The 20,257-nt window shown below is 49.4% G+C and overlaps 1 protein-coding gene across 2 annotated transcripts in view; it reads left to right on the top strand.

The window, feature by feature from the left end:
* The window catches only part of ZNF469 (zinc finger protein 469), a 73,036-nt gene extending 57,474 nt beyond the window's left edge, over positions 1-15,562 (top strand). For both annotated transcript variants that reach the window (XM_033157010.1, XM_033157009.1), the window contains one exon: positions 1,638-15,562. In XM_033157010.1, the coding sequence (XP_033012901.1) occupies positions 1,840-14,562 (12,723 nt within the window). In that variant the 5' untranslated portion in view covers positions 1,638-1,839 and the 3' untranslated portion in view covers positions 14,563-15,562. The remainder of the gene's footprint in view (positions 1-1,637) is intronic.
* The last annotated feature ends 4,695 nt before the right edge of the window (positions 15,563-20,257 follow it).

Here is a 20,257-nt window from a genome sequence, read left to right as displayed (position 1 = left end):
TGTGTAACCCAGCTGGCTTTTCAACAGCTGTCACCCAACATCTGGAGGTTACTATGTTGGCTAATCCTGGAAAAGAGGATGGCTTTAGGGGAGGCCCCAAATGACCCCCCCAAAAAAGTCAACAGGCAATAAAACACATTATATGCCCCTCTGAGGCCCCATGTCCAGATGTTTGCATTTGGGGGCCTGCCCATCTTTCCGCACATGGTTGTCCAGTGCCCAAGACTGGCACATGTATTTGAGCCAATCCCACAGTCGTAACATCACAGACTAAGAGTCCCTTGGTGCTCATGTGCTGCTTGCAGGCACCCCATTGGAGCATTCCTGTGAGAACAGGATGCTGGACTAGAGGAGACCCTCTTTGGCCTCAGACAGGTGCTGCCGGGCTCTGCAAGTGTCCTTCGCTTTTGCATGCAAGTCAAGTCACCTTGTGCGCAAGGCCTTGCACCAATGGAGGCTGTGCTGCCATTCAGCTGCCAGCAATAAAGCAGAAGAAAAGGGCAGAGCAGCTGTTTCTGGACATAAAACGATGATCAGTGCCAGGAGAGAATCTGGGGGGTGGGGTGGGGGTGAAGGGAGAAATCCAGAGAGCCCAGCTTAAGAAATCAAAGGTAGAGCTTTCCCCTGATTATAAGCCATAGGCGGGGCACTTCTGTCATCTGCTCCTGCTAAGAGAAATATCGTTTTAAGGCAATAAAAATGCCACCCTCAGCAGGTTTTAGCCAGAGGTAAATTACTTATAATAACCTTTGAAGTGCTGGAGGGATGCTGGTGGGGGTGGGAGTGGGGGGCTGATTGCCACAGCTGGATTTGTCTGTCAGGAGTGTGGACTCCCCCCCCCCCTGTAAGGCCTGTAAACAGCTTGGGTTTCTCAGAGGTACTTTTGCACAAAAAAGCTTGGTCCTTCCTACTGTTCTCACCTGGGCTGGATGGAGAGGCCCTAAGCGCTGAAAATATTATGGTACACCCCCCCCCATAAATAATTCAAAATACAAACAATAGTAAATTATAAAATAATCCCCCCCCCAAAAAATGACCCAAATAATACATGTATGCTGAAATGTGCATGCATATAGTTCATGTGCAGCACCTGACAGAATCTGATTTCCTGGCATTATTTCCGCCTATGTTAGTAGGACACCCCACTACTGGTTTAGGTGGGGATAAGTAATAAAATAGAACAGAAAAATGGGGAAAGAATGTGGAGTATAAGGAAGTCTTAGAAAGTTCAGATTTTTCCTGTGATGCTTAAAAAAACCCAAAACCTATTGTCAGATTATTGAGCTTGTGCTTTTTCTGCCTCTTGGGTAACACAGTTCCCTGGTTCTCACCCAGGATGGGGCCAGTGCTACCCCCAGTAGGCAGTAAGTGACAGGTGACTCTGTCCATTTCCTGACATGGCCAACTCTTCCCTCAAAGCACCATGCTGATTCCTGGAATCAACTCATTCCAATCTCAAGCAAAGATTTCAGTCTTGGACATGAGTTAGATATGTTTTTGCTTACATTCTGCTATCAGGGAGAAGAAGCCTTAGTCCTTGGGTTTTGTCACCAAATATTGTAAACGTTTAAATATTTGAGCATTGTAATATAAGACTGCAGAGCTTCTGAATCTCACGAGGCCTTTCTCTCTTGCAGGTCCCATGTGGAATCCTGAGATGAACCCCCAACAGGCCTCATACGCAAGTCCTGCCCCATAGCCAGGATGGAACTGGGAGCTGTCCGAGAGGTTGAGGTGCCTCACAGCTGCTGGAGAAGAAGGGACAATGGTTGCCATGGAGGACTCCTGTGCTGAGGGGCTGAGGGAAACCAGTTCCTTTTAGGCCTGGTCCTTAGTACCATGATGGGAGAGACACAGCATGCTTATGCCACCAACGATACTGAGCCCAGCGCCCAAGACAAAGATATTGGCTTTGAGCAATTTGGCAAGAAAGACGTGGGCGAATTTGATGGTCAGCTCCAGGAAGGCTCAGAGTCATGTCTCAACACTGGGACCGAGAATGGGTCCAGCTTCACTGGTGTCAAAGACAAGGAGCCGCACAATCAAAGGGAAGCTGTGATCCGGCCTCAGCAAGCAGGCAAGATAGACTTCAAGTCCCTCCAGAACAGGCCCAAGTTCCTCAGCGATGGCCCTTGGGGTTCTGTCAAAGGAAGCCCCCAGTCTCCCCCTGGAAAGAGCAGAGCGAGGGATAAGAACAAGCGGTCTGGAAAAGGAGAGCGTGGCCACCAGCAGCTCTATAGACTTACTATCAGCAATGCCAGACCAAACCCCACCATTGGTATTGCTTATCCCCAGCAGAAGGTCACCCCACCCAAGAAGGTCGAAGTGGGCCGGGGACCCATCTCGGGGAGCTACAGGTTCCACGTCCCCAGCATCCCCGAGAGAGAGGTAGAACTGCAGCAGGAAGACCTCAGTTTCACACGGTGTTTTCCTGAGGCCCCCTCAAGCCATATCTCCAGCAACTTTACCTCCCCGACACCAACCGCGCGCCCAGCCCATGGCGCAAAGCTTCAGCTGCCAGCCGGTGTTCCCCACGAAAACTTTGGCACCAATGGGCAGCTGCATTATGTGGAGTTCCAGGGTAATGGGAATAGCTCATGGCCTTTGCCAGAGAAAAACCTCCCAGGTGCTAACAATGGACTCTCTGCCCCCAAAGCTTGCCCCTTGTTCCCCGAGAGCACCAAACCTAGCGCACACTGTGTGGGGCCCTTGTCATTCCAGTACCCCTTCCAGACATTGCACAGCTCTGCTGCGGACCCTTTCCAAGGCGACATTCATGCTCAAGATTACATTGATGTGTCGCTGGCCGCCAGTCAGGCTTCTCATGGTGCTTTTGCCTTCCATCCTTCCTCCAGGGAATGGAAAGAGGAAGTTCTTGCCGGTGGCTCCTATGACCACGGCCCAGAGGGCAGGATGTACGGGTTGGCTCCCCAACCAGCTCCCTTCCTCCCGTCACAGACTCAAGGGCATTTGCCTTGCTACAAAGGAAGGAATGAACATTCCACTGACCACAATGGTGCTATCTCTCCTTCTGGTGCTATCAACCAAACTTCAAGCACTTTCCAAGAAAACCAAGGCGTTTTCCCACCCAGTTTACACGTCTCTAGTTTGCCAAAGCCGATCGGGAAGAGGCAGTCCTTGTTAACAGACAACGTAGCTAGTCAAAGGATACTGGATCCCGGTGGTGCTCTGAGAAGGAACATGCCACAGGTCTCTCTACCCCAAGTGCACTTTCAGAACAAGCCTTATGGCGACCCCACGGCCAGTGCTGCCAGCCTCGGCTCAGTGCCTTTCGAGAAGAGCCTTCCCACTACTGTGCAGGCCCAACCCCGGCTCTTACAGTCCTGGGAGGGAGGCAAGAAGGCTTACCCTCCCGTGGAACAAAGCTCAACTGTGTACCCAAGCCCTGCTGGGAACCAGCTCTCGTTTGGGTGCCACCCAGGGGCAGAACAGAGGCAGCACATAAAGAAGGCCTGGCAGCAGCTGTGCCTCACCTCCACAATGCCCGGCCAAGACCGAATTGAGCTGTCAAGGAAGCTGGCCAGCCAGAAGCCACCTTTCCCCCTTGGGGCATCAGACTGGGACAGCAGCAGCAAGGTTCAGAAGAACTCCACTCCCAGCTATCCGAGTAAAGCCCTGCTGACTGGGGAGGGGGTTGTCATGCAGCAGCATGATCCAGGATCAAAGAACTGCACTCCAGCCAATGCTTTGGGCTTTGATGGGGCAAAGGACACAGAACACCCTGGCATGTGTGTTTCCAGGGGCAAGCCCCTCTTCTTCAGCATGAGCCAAGCACTGCCGCTAACTTCCTCTCGTCTCTCTTCCAGCCCAGCTTTGGTGTTGCCACCGTCAGCCTTGACTGCCTCCCCAGCCGATTCTCCTCTCCCATCGCCTGCCCCCCATCCTGCCAGCAGCGGCAGCACCTGCTCATCCCTTTCACCCACGTCAAGCAGCCCAAACAGCCACAGTTTTGAAGATGGCGCTGTGCTGACCACGTCACCCTTCTTTCACCACCAGTCCCACCCAAAGGATGCCAGTGAGTCTTTCCATGCCTCTGACTCACTGAGCTCCACCGCAGTCCACTACCAGGCAGCGGACCCTCTCAAAGGCTTTCATCTCTCCCACGGTGCCTCAAAGGATGAACTCCTCTACAGAGGCGTCCCTGTGGACAACCACATCCACAAGCCAGAAGCAGATGCCTCCAAAGGGTGTCTGGAGGGTTTTGAGGCTGAGCTGCCTCCACCGCCTTATTCCTCACATCACTTCCTGGCAAGCACACTGAGCAGCACCAGCCTCGACCAGCTGGACGTCTTCCTGACCTGCAAGCAATGTGACCAGAACTTCAGCACTCTCTCCTCTTTCCTGGACCACCGTCAGTTCTGCAGTTCTCACGCAGCTCTTCAGGGCCCATCGAAAGGCTCTTCCCGGGGGGCGGAGATCCGGAGGCAACATCAGGTGCCTCCCGAGTCTGCAAAGCATCCACATGCTGGCCTGGGCCTCCTGCTGCCTCCTGTTGATTTTGCAGATGGAGAGGGCAAAGGGGAATCCAAGGAGGACCCTCTGAAGGCAAGCCAGCTTAATGGCCTTGGCACAAACCCCATGCCACTTAGCGCTTCTGACTTGGAGATAGACGATGCCAAGCTCGACAGTTTGATCACGGAAGCTCTGAACGGACTTGGGTACCAGTCAGATAACCCTGAGATTGACAGCAGCTTCATTGACGTGTTTGCTGATGAAGAATTGGCCTCTGTGAAGGTCACCAATGGTGGGACCACTTACAAAGCAAAAGAGAGCGTTGCTTCAGGGAAGAAAATGAAGCAGCACCCAGGGATGGAGGAGAATGTGAAAATGTTGAGCTGCTATGATGATCATCCCGGCATGGACCTGGCAAAAAGGAAACCACCCGGGAAGCAAAATGGGCATAAAGAGAGAGTAGCGAGCTGGTTTCCAGACCAGGGAGACGAAAGGCTCGAAACACAGAGCAGCAGGGAGTCCGCTCAGAACAAGCCTAGTGACCTGGCAATGCAGGGTGAGGCCAACCTTGATGCAAGTGCCCAAACAAAGGTCAGAAGGAAAAACTGCAGGAGCTCCTTTATGCCCCTGAAGCAGGAGGCCAAAACCATGTCAGAGCTGAAGCAGTCCAAGAGCCTGAACCGCCCTCCTTCTCCAGGGAACAGCCTGCTCTCTGCGAAGGATGCCAAGAAGCGCAAGCTGCGGAGTGGCACCTGGAGCAAGGAGCTCATCCACAAGATTGTCCAGCAGAAGAACAAGCTGCACAAGCTGCACAGCAAGGGCGGCAAAGCCGTGCCGCTTTCCTTGCTTGCTGAGCGGATGCTCCCTGAGGCCAAGGACAGCAAGTTTGGCGAGTACGAATACATCTCGGAATCGGATGACGAGCGTGTGGAATACGCCAAGCGGCACTGCAGGAGGAAGGCGGGGCAGCGGTTCAACGGGAGGCTGAGGAGCAGCCTCAGTCGGAGGCGCCAAGGGAGAGCGGGGAGGGAGAAGGACAAGGAGACAGCGTGGAGGTACGGTCAGAGGAGGGGCAGAGAGGAGCCCCAAAGGGCTGCCAGCAAAGAGCCTGGAAGTAAAAACGAATGCACGGGCAGAGTGTGGCGCAGGTGCAGCCGCTCTTCCACCAGCAGCTGCCAGAGCAGCAGCCTGTCCAGTGAGACGAGCAACAGCCCTCAAAGCACAGAGAGGGCCGATTCTGACACTGAGAAGGAAAGCGAAGAGAGGAAGAAGTTGCTGCATGCCGCACCACATCTACGAGAGCAGCCGGACATTCCTGAGAAAGAAGCGGTAGGAGGAAGAAGCCAAAGAATGACCTCTGAGTTGTCCAGAGAGCGAGGCAGCGTCAACTCACCCCCAGTTCAGGCAGCAGGTTTCCAGGTGCATCAGAGCCCCAGCATGTCCCCAGTCCCTTGCACAAATGGAGACGAAGGTTTGCGCCGGGCCAAGAGGAAGATCTATCACAGCAGTGGCCTTCTTAACCAGAACCCCACTGGGCTCTTTGGCACTGAGGATGCAGAACAGTCCCATGGGGGATCCAGACACAATGATGATAAGCCCCTGGCTGCACCAAAAGATGCTGAGCAGTGTTCGCTGGAAAGGAATCAGTGCTGGCCCCAGTTTGCTGCCTACAATGGAGAGGCCTTGAAATACCACCTGGACGAGCTCAGTGGCCCATCCTCTGATGGCAGCCATGACATTCCCAGTGATAAGAGCAACAGCTATGAACAAGTAGACCTCAAGTGTTCAAAGAAACCATTGATTGTGGCTCCAATCAGCTGTTTCCGAGACAATCCCATGGACATAGGGATAGCCAGGAAAGGAGCTGCTGCACTCGTTGATGCTGCTAGTGCATTTTATGACTGCAAAGGGTTATCTAACAGCTTTGAGTCATCGGGCCTTTTCTCGGATGCCCCAGGTGTGGAACCACCACACAGCAGCAATGTGTTCCTGTGCCAGGGGGGCATTGACCTCAGCTCATTCAAACAGAAGCACCCTGAGATCACGCCCTATGAAGGTGATAATCATGAACAAAGCAAAGTCCCCTCACCTCTTAGCTTTGATTCTTCATCGGTATTCGGGGAGCTGCCTGTTGCTGAGTTCGACGCCACCTTATACGATGGTGTGGTATCGAGCAAGGACAATTACGTGGCCTTTGAGTGTGCTGGCCATCATCAGCTCAGCAAAACCATCCCCTTTGACCAGCAGTATTCTCCATTCCCACAAGAGAAAGACTGGAATCTGATGGAGGAGGCATCCCCAGTTTTGCCAGAAGACATTGCCCAGTTTCACAGCCTCCCTGTTGAAAAAACAGTTGCTAAAAGGTACCCTGGCGAGATCAACCAAATCCCTTTGCCCGAAAGGATGGCTGATTACAGTATGGCTTTCATGAGCACTATCTCAGATGACGAGCTTGAGATCAAAAGGTTAGTCACTGAGTTGGAAAGCCAGCTGCAAGCAAGCAAGCTGAACATGGAAGTATCTGATGAACACCAAGCCCCCGGACAACCTACCAGCACAGATAAGAAGGAAGCCACTCACCAGTTTTCACTCTTAACCCTCAACCAGGAAAGCAATGGGAAAGGGCTGTTCCTAACAGAGGCCGAGTTTGAGAAAGCAAGCCTCCTTTCTACAAAAGCCTGTGTCTGTGAAAACTCAGGGAATGAGAAAAGTCTCCTTGCAACTTTAGATAGCAAGTACAGAAGCCACAGGGACCCTTGGCCATATCCGGTGCCCTTCAGCCCAATACACTCCACCATGCACACACCATCTGCCACTGATCTGATCTTGGGAGGTCCTTTTAGCTCCAAAGAGGACCAAGACAAGCTTCATGACAACCTGAAGGGTATTGAAATCTCCGAGGAAGATGACTTCAGTGAAATGCAGGCTGCACCTGCCAGAATCATGCCAGATCCATGCCATTCAGACATCTCTGACGATTTGCGAGTTCCAAGCTACACAGAGCATTTGATACAAAGCCCTGATCCATTGTTCCCTAAAACTCTGGAGGCAGCTGAGCTAAATGCGCATGAGCCTTTGCCTCTGAGTGGGGAGGCGTTTGCAGAACTGCCACCAAAGGAAAAAACTTTTGATGGTGCTGCTGAGTTGGAAACGTACAGGCAGCAAGTTCTGTGTTTGAAGCCAGATTTTGGACTACAAGATGTTGGTGGTCCAGAGCTTGATGGCAACTTGCCATCTAGTGCCGAAAGCATCAAGGACCCAGAAGGAAGAGCCTTTCCTAAGACCAGGTCTCCTGAAATGCTGGAGAGTATCACACTATTCCCAAGGGATGAGGATGGGTCTGCCCTTCTGGATAAGTCCCAACAGACTGTTTGTCACTCTCCAGCCCTACACGATAAAGCTGGAGATGGGGAAATGCTGGTTTTTGACACATTGCCATTTTCAAAGGAAATGGATGGGGAGGTAGAAGATGTGTCCGCTCCCCAGGAGAAGGCAGGCAACCCATTGCAGCAGCTGCAGTTGTTTGTGGCCAGGACAGCCAAAAGCAATGAGGAGGACTTGCTGATGCCATGCTTCCCAGCCCTGCAGCCCACCTCCCACTTGCCTGCAAGTGTTGACATTCAGTCTGAACAGAAAGAGGCATCTATGGGCCCTGTTGCAAGTGAGGAGGTGGCTGAAAGCTCCACAGTGAAGGAAAGGAAGAGCTCCCTGGCAGACGAATCTGAGAACAGGACCAAGGCATCTGATTCAATTGAACTATTTTTTGAACCAGACAAACAGGCGGAATATCTTGGTGAAAGGGCTCCCTGCACTACAGAGCAATCAGCCCTTCAGAGCCCTGAAAGACACAATCCCATTGCAGAAGAGAAGGAGCAGGAGCAGCACCTAAAAGATGACATTAAACGGTGTGCAGGTGGCATTTCCCTAGAGCACAGTCACCTCTCACCACTCAGCGGCTCAATGGTGACCTCATTGCTAAGGGAAGAGAGAACGCAAGGCTGTCAAAGTACAGGAGAGGTGGTAAAAGATCAGCAGAATGCATTTAGGAGCCACAGAAAATCCCCCCTAAGCTCTGGATCATTTGAAAATGAAACACCAGGCTGTGCTTTGCCAGCCATGCTCAAGGGACTTGTGGCTCACTGCACATCTTGGGGTGAAGCCTGCTGTGAGGATCAAGTGTTGTGTGCTGCAGAAGTCCACCAGATGGAAAGGAGTGGTGATCAGGTGGGACAGTTGCAATGTCATGTGACTTTGGCTCCCAGCAACTCACCTGAAAATCAACATCAGGATGATTACTCCTTGCATGGGAGAGGTTTCTGCTTGGGAACCAGCCCAGTTTCAGAAGAAGGCCAGAACTTGAAGGAGCAAGCCAGCCACTGTGCAGAAGCTTTGTCTCTGGAAGTCAGCTTGGCTAGTCAGAAAGAAGTGCTGAAAAGTGACACAGGCAGTGTTACACTCTCTGACTTTGGAGTACCACCATCTGAAGAGAGTCCGACTGCTGCTGGGGAGCAGCAGATTCCCCTTCTTGTGTGCAGGTGCTCCTCTAGTGCTGAGAAGACTCTTGTTGGGAATCCTATGCAGGATTATTTGGAGCACCAAGAATGGACAGAAGCACCACAATTTTTACCCAGCATGCTCCCTGTGCTGTCAAATATGATCAGTAGTAGTCAACAGCACATTGAAGAAGATGCCACCAGCACCTTGGCAGAACCTGAAAAGGTTGTCCATACACCACCTGACTTTTCCTTGTGCTCTGGTGACCTAGCAGCTCCTCCTGTAGAGATACAAATACCCTTGAAATTACAAGCCAACAGCTGCACATCTCCCAGCCTGCTACCTTCTAAAAATAATGATATTCCCGAAGAACTATCCAAGCATCCAGGTCATGAAGACAGTGACATGTGCTCTGTGACGGATGTGATTACCAGTTCTCAGTCAGCATCCTTGCAAAACATTGTGCTTGACCAGCCTGCATCAGAGACAGATTCTGCTCAGCTTACAAATACAAAGACGAATCAAAACAGGGAGTTAATGTCAAAACCTCAGGGGCCAAAGAAGGCTCAGATTTGCCTCCAGAAAGGCAGCAAAGATCAAGCTCAACCAGAGATCCTTAATGATCAAGAGATGGCCGCTGCTGACCTTGCAGGAACAGCTAATGCCAGTGATGTTCACCTTAGTGCTGGCAAGTTTCCAGAGACCACAGAAACTGGGCTCAAGAAGGCTTCACAAGACATGGACAGCAGAGGCAACAGTTTGAAGAATGAAGGCTCTGAGAGTGTAAAAGGGTACACTAGCTACACAGAACAAGAGGAGGGCAATGATGAAAGTCTGAAAGATGATTTCAAGACCAAGCAACCAAAAGAAAAGAAGGGGAAAGGACTGCAAGTCACCTGTGATATTTGCACAGTTCGTTTTAGAACCAAAACTGGGTTGATGAGGCACAAAACTGTGAAACATCAGGAGAAAAAGACCACTCCATTGCAAGGCCTGGACTGTGCTCCACTGGAAAAGGCATTCATGACAAGCAAGCAACTCTCTTGGAGAAACAGCAGGGCTTCCATCAAAGAGAGAGCAGGCAGCTCACATCTGTCAAAAGCAGGCGTTAGCCAACCATTTCCCAAATCCTGCAGGAGCCAAAGGAAAGATCCCAGTCCAGAGATCCAAGAAGTTGTTAGTAAGGTGCTCAGTGACCTAAGTGTGATTTCATTTGATGTAACCCAAGAACTCCAAAGTACAGATGGTCCAAATGAAGACATGAAAATGACATCGCTAAGCACAGAGGCAGAGAGATTGGGCAACTCAGCACCTGGCTCTAAACCAGGGCCAGACACAGGAGGGAAAGACAAAGAGACTGGTGCTGGTGGGTTGGGCAGTTTTGCCAGGAAGAAATTTAAGGGAAAGGCAAGAAAAGCCAAAGTATTTCCCAATGAAACCATCAGATCTTCTCATCTAGAGAGTGAGATCCCTGAGCTTCACTCCACAATGATTCCCTGCACTGTCAACCTCCTTCTGACCACTGTCTCTAAAGAACTAGAAAGCAGCACTCCATCACCTGGCCTCCAAGAACAGGCCAGGGCACAGTCACCATTGCCACTTCACCCTCCAATAGTTAAGGACTTCGAAGAAGTTGGTGAAAAGACATCATTAGCCCAAGAGATGGCTGGGCAAGAGCTTCTTCAGGATGTAGGGAGCTGTAATGAGCAGTTGGTGGATCCAGGGTTGAAAGGACACTTGCCAGAGAAGTGGATGAGCAGGTACCCAAAACAAGTTGAGGAAAGGTTGAGCAATGTCTGTGAAGAACCAGGTGATGATATCAGCATGGAAAAACCAGAGTCATCTGAAGAGAATCCACCCAAAGAGATTTGCTGTAGAAATCAAAAGAGGGCGTCAATGTATACACCAAGTCCCAACAGCCTCCAGCAGTCCTGCCATGCCAGAGCAGTTGAAGAGGACTTCCCTGAAATCGTATCAGAAAAAGCTTCCAGTGGTGTCCCTTATCCCACAGAGTCTGAGCCTTTGAAGATGGAAGAGCTTCAGATGAGGAATAAATCTCAGGGGGATGAGGGGGATGCCATGGGTCCAGACCTGCAGAGTTTGTTTGATGATGACTCCACATTTTCACAACTTTTCCCCAGGAATGACCGGTTTGCTCGTCGGAAGTGCAGGCGGGTGTATGGAAAGCGGACCAAGAAGCCCAAACCTGTCATAGAGGTGAACCACAGGCCAGAAGGCATGGCGGGTCTCTTTACAACCAGGATGGCTTCAGATCTTGGAGAAACCAACTCTTTCTGTGTCACCAGGGATGACCCTTGTGAGTATGACACTATCTCCATTGATGATGCTCTGACTCTCAACATGTGTCATGGCAGCAAAGCAATAGTAAGTGATGTCAATTCCGGATCTACCAAAAATGTTCTGCAGCCAGACAATACCAGGCAAAGGGAGGACATTACTGATTTGAAGAGCGATGGCACAGTAAGGAGTCCAACAGAGGATCTTCCAAGCTTGAGTAGTTGGGGTAGTCTTGAGAAGAAGACAGAAGGTATTTCTGCTGACAGAACATTGCTCAGCCCATCCATGGAACTGACAAATGGGCAATCATCAATGCCTCCCAGTCCAGAACCTCCTGACCTGGAAGAAGAATCCTATGACACTAGGATGAATGAAAATCCTGGCTTGTCTGAGTTTCATACAATTGATATGGATATGTTGAACACAAAGTTTGAGATGAGAGATGTGTGCTTCTACAGCATTGGGGAAGATCATCTCAGCCACACTGAAGATGAATGCACCTCAGGGTTCAAGCCACCATCACCAGCCCAGCAAGGCAGACCCATCAAAAATAAGCTAGGAGAAGGAAAGCAGGGGAAAACCCGTAGCGACTTGAATCTCAAGGCTAAAGACAAGCAATACAAGTGCAAGGTGTGTTTCCAGTGGTTCCTCACTTTAGGGGAGCTGGACTTCCACAAGCTCACTCACAACCCTTCTCCTCCGCCAACATGCTACATGTGTGTCCAGAGGAAGTTCAGCTCCCGGGAGCAGCTAAGGGACCATTTGAAGGAGAAGCATGCCAAGAACAAAGCCGGCTTGTGGGCCTGTGGGATGTGCCTGAAGGAAATATCTGACGTCTGGATGTACAATGAGCACTTACGAGAGCATGCCACTCAGTTTGCCCGGAAAGGCCAGGCTCAGAAATCTGTCTTGGGTGGGTTGCCCAGCTGCTTCAGTGATGATGATGATGCTGTCACGCATTTCCTGAACTCTATCATGTGCCGGAAACCCAACAAATCAGCCAAGCATGCTGAGCCTGGCAGCAAAGCACCTGCTTGCAAAGAGAGCAAAAGTCCCAAGGAGCCCCAAGGAGGGCAAGAAGTGACTGTCAACAAGGACACCTTGGAGGTCCCACTAAGAACCAAGCCACCTGTTGCCTCTCCCAAAGCAACAGCCCCATCTCCCAACCTTGCCCCTAAAGCTGAAGGGGCTCCAAAATTGGCTCCCATGCACCCAGAATGCAAAGATCCCTCTCGAGATTGCCATCACTGTGGGAAGCAGTTCCCCAAGCCCTTCAAGCTCCAGCGCCACCTGGTGGTGCACAGCTTGCAGAAGATCTACCTGTGCCACAAATGCCCGATGTTCTACCAGGAGACGAAAGAGCTTCGGAACCATCTCAGCCAAGAGCATGGAACGGCCGAGGAAGCAGACATCAAGCACACCACGCTCTACGCCTGTGAGCTCTGTGCGGATGTCATGCATGTCATCAAGAAGTCTTTCATCTGCAGCACCTGCAACTACACCTTCTCCAAAAAGGAGCAGTATGACCGGCACATGGAGAAGCACCTGGTGGGGAGCAGCAAGACCTTCCGGTTCCGAGGAGTGATGCGGCCAGGAGTCTCAGCCAAGGATGGGGATAAGAAAGTAAAAGAGGAAGGACACCTGCGGGAAGACATACCAGCAGCCAAAAAGAAAAAGATGGTCCATCGCAACACCTTGCTTGCACCAGGCTTACCTGTGCAGTCAGGTTGCACCTGTGTCCCCCAACTAGGGAGTGAACCTCTGCTGTCTCCAAATGAGCCTCTATCCACAGCAGCCAATGTGGCCACAATGCCTCGACCCCAGACCTCCATAAAAACAGAAGACCTGGTGGGCCGCTTCTCCAGTCTCCTGGGTGAAATTGCAAAAACCCAGTGTGATTGTCTGCCTCTGCCTCTTCCAGTTTTGCCCCAGGATGAATCAGGTGGCCCAGAACTCAAGCCCACCACTGAACTTTCTACAAGACAGCTGGTGAAAGGAGACTCCCTCGGCGACACTCCACCTCCTTCCATAGACTCTCCTGATGCAGTTAGTATTGATCTGGCCAGCTTAACACATAAGCAAACAGCAGCAGCAGCAACACAAAAGCTGCCTCCAATTCATCTCTCTGAGAAGCACAGCAAGGAGGCAGTGGCCCCAGAAAAAGACACCTCTAATGGCAAACATGCCATGGGAACCTGGGACAGCCCACATTTCCAAGAAGAACCCGTGAGCAAGATGCCTGACCTTTCTGCTGCAAATCTGGAGGCGACAGAATGCAAGGGTACTCCCAAAACAGAGTGGAAAGGCAATCCTGATCTAAATGATACAGCTCCTCAGGAAAGTGCCACCAAGATGCACTTACCTGAAGCGACCTTCCACATGTTCCTGCTGAAGGACAAGACCTCCTCATCTGCCCTCAACCGGTCTGCCAAAGAGATGCCTTCAAAGAAGGTCACAGGTGGGCAGACCTATGCCGAGAATGACCCCAGTGTCCATTGCTCCCTGGGCAGTGCAGAAGAGGCTCAGAAGCCACCACCCTTAAAAGACAAGGCCCTCCCAGAGATGGGTGCTGCTTACTCCAAAGACAACGGCACCAGTGTTGGCATCAAAGAGATGGGAAGCAACCCTGTCAAGCCTGTGAGCGGCCACCTCCGGGGCGAGGCAGGAGGTGCCCAGGCAAAGCACAGCCACCCTGACCTGAGCAAATGCCCAGAGAGACCCATTGCTAATGGGCTGACCAAGCTTCACCCAAAAAAGCGGAAAGAACACAAATCTGCTCACAAAGGAAGCTCAGCCTCCCGCGAGAACATTGAGGGGGATGGCAACAAGAAGAAAAAGGCCCGGACACCGGATGCTGGGAGGAGCGATAACACTGGAGGGTTCAAAAGGGCTGATTGGCCCAACAGCGATGCTTTTGCTCTTTCCCCCCGGAGGAGGGACCCTCACTGCAACAAACTGAGCCCTACGCTCAAGGTGTCCATGGCTGGCGGCCAGCTCAAAAAGATGGTGCTTGACCAATGCTTTCAGAAGAAGGCGGAGATCCGCCACGCCAATGGAGACCTGAAACGCAAGAAGGACCTCTTGGCCAGCAAGGCCTTCCACCACCCCCTTTTAGCCAAAGACCCCTCTGCCTCCCTGCCAGGCTCTTTGAGCCGGCACAGAGCTGTCCAAGGTGCTAAGCTGCCCGACTCTCACAATTACAGGACAGCTGAATCCCAGAACAATCTCCTAAGCCAACTGTTTGGGCAGAAATTAAGTAGCTTTAAAATTCCTTTAAGAAGAGATACTTCTGAGTAATTTATGAAAGTGACTTATGGTGATCCTTCGCTGCTTTCATTGGGGTTTGCAAGGGGGGGGGGAGAGAAATTATCAAAGCATTAAATTCGTTTGTGTAGCGTGATTTCTCTGTCTAGCTTAAATGAACTTGCACTGCAGCCTCTGAAATAGTTTTGCTTTGTGTCTTGCTAATCTACTTTAATTCACCTGATTTATCATGCAAATGCTAGAACTTTGATGTTGCTGATGATGTTCATGAACTAAAACTGTAATCGCTTTGGGCAGAGTGAAGCGTCAAGAGGAAATGCTTTATTGGAGAAGTGCTGAGGTTATAAGGATACTTGCAAATCCCAGCCCCTTTTCAGACTGTGTCTCTGTTATCTTTGTACAAAGTACTTGAAGAGATGAACTTCATTCCAGAGACGTCTTATTCATAAGGTGCAGCACACTGTAGAAAGCATTTTTTTTCCTCCTCCCAAAGATTTTGCACAAATAATCCCGAACGATTTCATTTAATTGGGAGCCAGCCTAAGAAATAACAATTTTAAAAAATTAAATTAAGAAGAAAGCAGGCCACAGTTTTGACAGACAGACATTTCCAAGAATGTGGCATTAAGAACTGCCATGCAGCATTTGGAAAATTACTGCCTTTATTAGACCACTGTAGATGTTGCTAAAAGAGGGTTATATTTTTTATTTTTGCAAAGAGAAATGTACACGCCTTCCCCTCTAACCTAGCTAAACTGCACCTTGAAGATTTGTGACATAGTTTTTTATTATTGTTTTTAATTATTAATATTTTCCAGTGACAAAACTGCCAACTTACATCTTCCCCACTCCCCTGCAGTACTGTGTCTCAAGGACCTGTAAGGTATCATTTTTATATTAAAAACAAACCAACAAACTCTTACTGTATTGAGGTAGTTGCTAGACTTGGTATGGGCTTTACACTATGCAGTTAAACTGGTGCTATTTTTATTTTCATAATGTGAATACAGACAGGAACGAACACACACACACACACACACACACACACACACACACACACACGAGTCAAGGAAGAGGGGGAAACTTGTGAAAGAAGTAAACAGTTGTATAAACCTAACACGGAGAGTACAGGATGGTGTTCTGACAATGCTCCTCCTGCGACGCTAATACTCTGCAGTGTATGCAGCAAAGGTTACATCTTGAGGCTTGAATCTCAGGTGCAAAAGGGGACTTGGAGGATAATCAGCTGTTAATAGGGACCTCCATGTTTGAGAAAGAGGAGGAGACAATGCACTGAAGGGGTTAATGGGGGCACGCTCTCAGAGTACTTTGCGTGTGTCTTGCAAACTATATGTGTTTCATTTTTTTAAAAGGAATTAAATGGCTTTATCCTGTTAATATGTACCTTTACAGTTCTTTGTGTAAAAAAAAAAGTAGGTTAATTATACGTTGGGTGCAATGCATTATGTTAAAAGTTTTTATTTTGATATTTGTCAGAGAACAGAGAAAAGTACAGAAGATGCCATTTTTTAAATAATAAAAAAGATGTTGTAAAGGTGCTATTTGAGCGCCTCTGCCTCTTTTAATATTGTTGAATAAAGTATGAGATGAACATAATGCTGTGGTACTGTAAAATGGGGCCCAGTTTATCTTCTCAAATATAGTTCAATATTTTCACAGAAGCTCACTGGTCTGTGTGGCGTTTTTCAGACAGTCTGCCTTCTATTCATTTCTCATCCTTTGGGGATGCAGTGAGCGTGGGAAGGTGGTTGCCTGGTAGGCGGGACTGGATTACCATGTAACAACTGTATTACAGGGGGTTGGACTAGATGACCCTTGGGGTCCCTTCCAACTCTATATTTCTATGATTTTGTGAAACCATTCTGGGTTAGTGTTCTTCTGTTGACAAAGAGCAGCCAGCACATGACTTGGGATGTTGTGATGCCATTGTCAAATAATAGAAAATGTTTTCAGATGACTTTGTGACACCTCGGTTAGCCAAGAGCAGATCTTCCATTTTCAGAGACAATGGAAAGTTGTGGTGCTAACATGTCGCTCTGAGCCCTAAGAGGAAGGGCAGCCTGGTACAATAACCAGCCCTCACTCCCACTTGCATTGCTAGTGTTCTCCAGCATGCTTGGCCCACAGTTTATTTGTGCTTCTACAACACACCCCAGCATTTCTGAACACTGATTGTCTGGGCTTTGCTGTGTGAGTCTTAATCCTTGCCTGCTTGGCTCCCTGATGGACATCACCCTGACTCCTGTTTCCTAACTCCACCCTTCAAACATCTCTTCCTATCCCTGAAATGCTGTACTTAAAATATCCCCAAATCTGCTTCCCAGCATCCCAAATGCAACACAAGAATCTGCCAATTAATCACATGTGTCCTAATTCTGTCCGTGAGCAATCCCCTGCACAGAGAAGAGAGGAGCAGCTTTGGCTTCCCTTGGTGACTGTCCACTCCCCTGTATTCTCAAGGGGGCATCATGAGCCACTGTCTCATTATTATTATTTTTTTGCTGAAAAACACAAAGAAAAACCACACCAATGCTTCACACATGCAGCTTGTAAAGTTTAGCGATAGGAGCATTCTGTTGCATTAGTGGAATGCAGAAATAATAATAATAATAATAATAATAATAATAATAATAATAATAATAATACCAGCACTTGGTAGAGAAAAGCTTGTCCAGGGCCCTCCTGGTCAGTCTGCCTTTGTCCTCAAGATGACCTCTGTGTGAGTCTCCCTGCGTTCCAAAGACACGGAGGCCGCTGCAAAGCGACGGGTATATTATATTCTTTAATTACTGTTGCAATCATAACATTTAAACACTGTCAATGAGAGATAGCTCATAACCGCAGGCTAGAATCCTGCCACTTGGGGCTTGTAACTCAAACTGCAGGATTAATTTGATTAATTGATAGAATTATTTTCCAAACCACTCTTTTGTTTATGGCGGCTTTAAATGCTCACCGCCCGCACCCTCCCTGAGTGTTGCGAAGGAGAGATAAAGCCAGCTGAAAATAATTAGTATGGCTTAATTTAGGGAGGGGGGGGGGCGTGAGGAAATAACCTCAAAAAGAATTTTGTCAGGAAATTTACAGTGGCGCATATTTTGCAAGCGGGTGCCGGGAGGAAATATGACGGGCTTGAAAATGGAACTCTGGTGCCGCGTCTGTGATATATTTCGCTGTGGATACAAAAGCATCAGGCAGAGGCATAGTTTGTACCTGCTTGTTCCAGATTTCTCCCTCCTCCAGATTAATAGCATTAAGTGCTTTTGAAAACAACAGGCTCCCATGGAAGGAAGTCCTCTGGCAGGCTTAGAAAGAGCCACTTCCAGGTGGCCGGTGACATTTGAAAGCAGCTGGGATCTCATGTTCCTTATCTTATCTGATTATTTTTTAAAAAAGAAACAAATATACTAGGAGAGTGGCAGCTCAAGCTGCCCTGTAAGCCACACCCAACCAATGTTTCTTGTGAGCACCAGCTGGGATTACTCAGCAACAAAGAGAAGGCACTCTGTGTGCGCTTTGGCGCACCCTCGGCTATTACTTCACATTTTCCCAAATTAAACAGGTTCTGGGGTTAAGCCCCGTCAAGTTAACCCTCCTATTGTCTTCATGTTGTGTTTGCAGGGCTCCAACAGGAAACGGATGCTGGCCTAGTTGAGTCCTTGCTCTGATCCAGCGTGGCTCATCTTTCAGTGGAGACTGGCCTCTTAGTCCTAACAGGGCCCTGCCCCACCAGTGTCAGCCTGCAAGTCAGCCAGCCTTCACTTTCCTACCTTCTTGCTTTAAACCAGTCCAGGCAGTGGCACTCCCTGTCCTACCTCCCCATTCTTAGTCTCACTATTGCCCTTGTAGAACTCAGCAAAGAGAAGGGTGGAGACAAAACCTGAATGAGTTGGCTCTGCCTGTCTTTGGCTCTGGTGCCACCCAGTGCCGAGCTCCCTGCCTTCTGCCCTCCCAGTTGCCAAAACTGTTCTTATGAAGGGTCACAGGGAAATCTCAGCACCTATGAGCAGAAAACACCCTAGAGAGCCCTTGAGGAGACACCCAGGAGAACCAGACCATCTTTCATCTCATTGCTGTGTAGCTGTGCAGTTGAGAGACAACGTCCTGGCCCTTGTCACCAGCCGACTAACTCATGCTCAGGTTTCTTCTCCTGCCAAATCCTTTAATGCATAAAACCGAGTAATGGATAGGCAACAGTTAAGGGCACAGCAGGTGGGTTGCATGGCTAAGCGGGAGCCAAGATGTTTTTTATTTCATAAAATGTATACATCTCTTGGTTGTTGTTTTTTTAAAACAACAACAACAACAACAACAACCCTCAAAGCAGTTGACCAACAAGCTCTTCCTTTTGAAGAGTGGGGAAGATATAGTGGTTAGAGTACCAGACTCTTACCTGGTATCTGAAGAAGTGTGCATGCACACGAAAGCTCATACCAAGAACAAACTTAGTTGGTCTCTAAGGTGCTACTGGAAGGGATTTTTTTACTTTTTATTTTGCTTTGACTATGGCAAACCAACACGGCTACCTACCTGTAACTGGGAGACCACAGTTCAACTCCCCTCTCTTAGCCATGAAGTTTACTTGGCGACACAGAGGGAAATTTACCTCATAGGGTTGCTGTGGGATTAAATGAGGTAGGGACAGAACCATGGTTGCCATCTTGAGCTCCTTGGTGGGTAAAGGTGAGCTATAAATGCAATAAAATAATAAACGACAGGCATCTCTTCTCTGGGTCAGCAAGTAGACACTTCTGGGAGTGGACTGGGCCTGTGAGGTTTGTTCACACCAGCACCAGCGTTTCTGTTTCCTTGGTGACAGGAGGTGCCAGCTCAGTATCCTGCTCACTCTCAGGTGCTTCCCATGGAGGAGGCTCCTTACCAACAGGAGTGATGGGGGAGCTGGCAATAGTTGAGGCCTCCTAGGAAATGCCTGGCTAGAGGGTCCAATACCACAGGGTTGGGACACCTCTCTTGACGCTTGAGCCTGCCTCTCCCCAGTTCCTGACTCTTGATCACTGGTCCCCTGCTCCAGCTCAGATATTTATTGGGCCCCAGTTTCGCCTCCCTCAAACCCTCCCCCCAGCTCATTTAACTCCAGCTCTCTGATCTCTCCCCCCCCTTCCTTATGATCTGCGCATCCCCTCCATGACATCTCCACAAGACCCATAACAGACGAACATATCACACAGGTCTGGAAGCATGGTCTGGGGATGTCTTTTGAAGACAGGTGGAGCTCACGGGGCAGGTAGGGGAAGAAACCCTGTGAGACTGTGCAAGACAGTCTTCACCAACCTGCTGCCCTCCAGAAGTTTTGAACTACAACTCCCATCAGCCCCAGCCAGCATGGCTATATGGTGCTGGGGCTGATGGGAGTTGCAGTTCAAAACAACATCTTTGCCATTGTCTTCCCTCCTGTGAGGACCTTGGGCATGTCTGAAAGGCCAGGGAGGTTGCCAACCACATCCCATCTCTTACAGGCCTCAGTAAGTCTGGACACCAAAAAGGCCCCGAGGCGGCTCACAAACAATAAACAAATAAATGCAAATACTCTACAAAAAGAATGCCAATGCAAACCATACAAGTAAGGAACATTCCCAACAAGGTCATGACATTTCCAAAGTAAAAACCCAATACAGCCATGTTCCTGCCAAAAGGACATAGAGCGTTCCCCATAAATATGTTAAGAGAGGACAAAAGTAAATACTTA

The sequence above is a fragment of the Lacerta agilis genome, chromosome 8 (genome assembly GCF_009819535.1).
Source record: "Lacerta agilis isolate rLacAgi1 chromosome 8, rLacAgi1.pri, whole genome shotgun sequence".
NCBI classification, from domain to species: domain Eukaryota; kingdom Metazoa; phylum Chordata; class Lepidosauria; order Squamata; family Lacertidae; genus Lacerta; species Lacerta agilis.
Note: the sequence above shows the minus strand (reverse complement) of the source record. Positions and strands in the feature narration are given on the sequence as shown.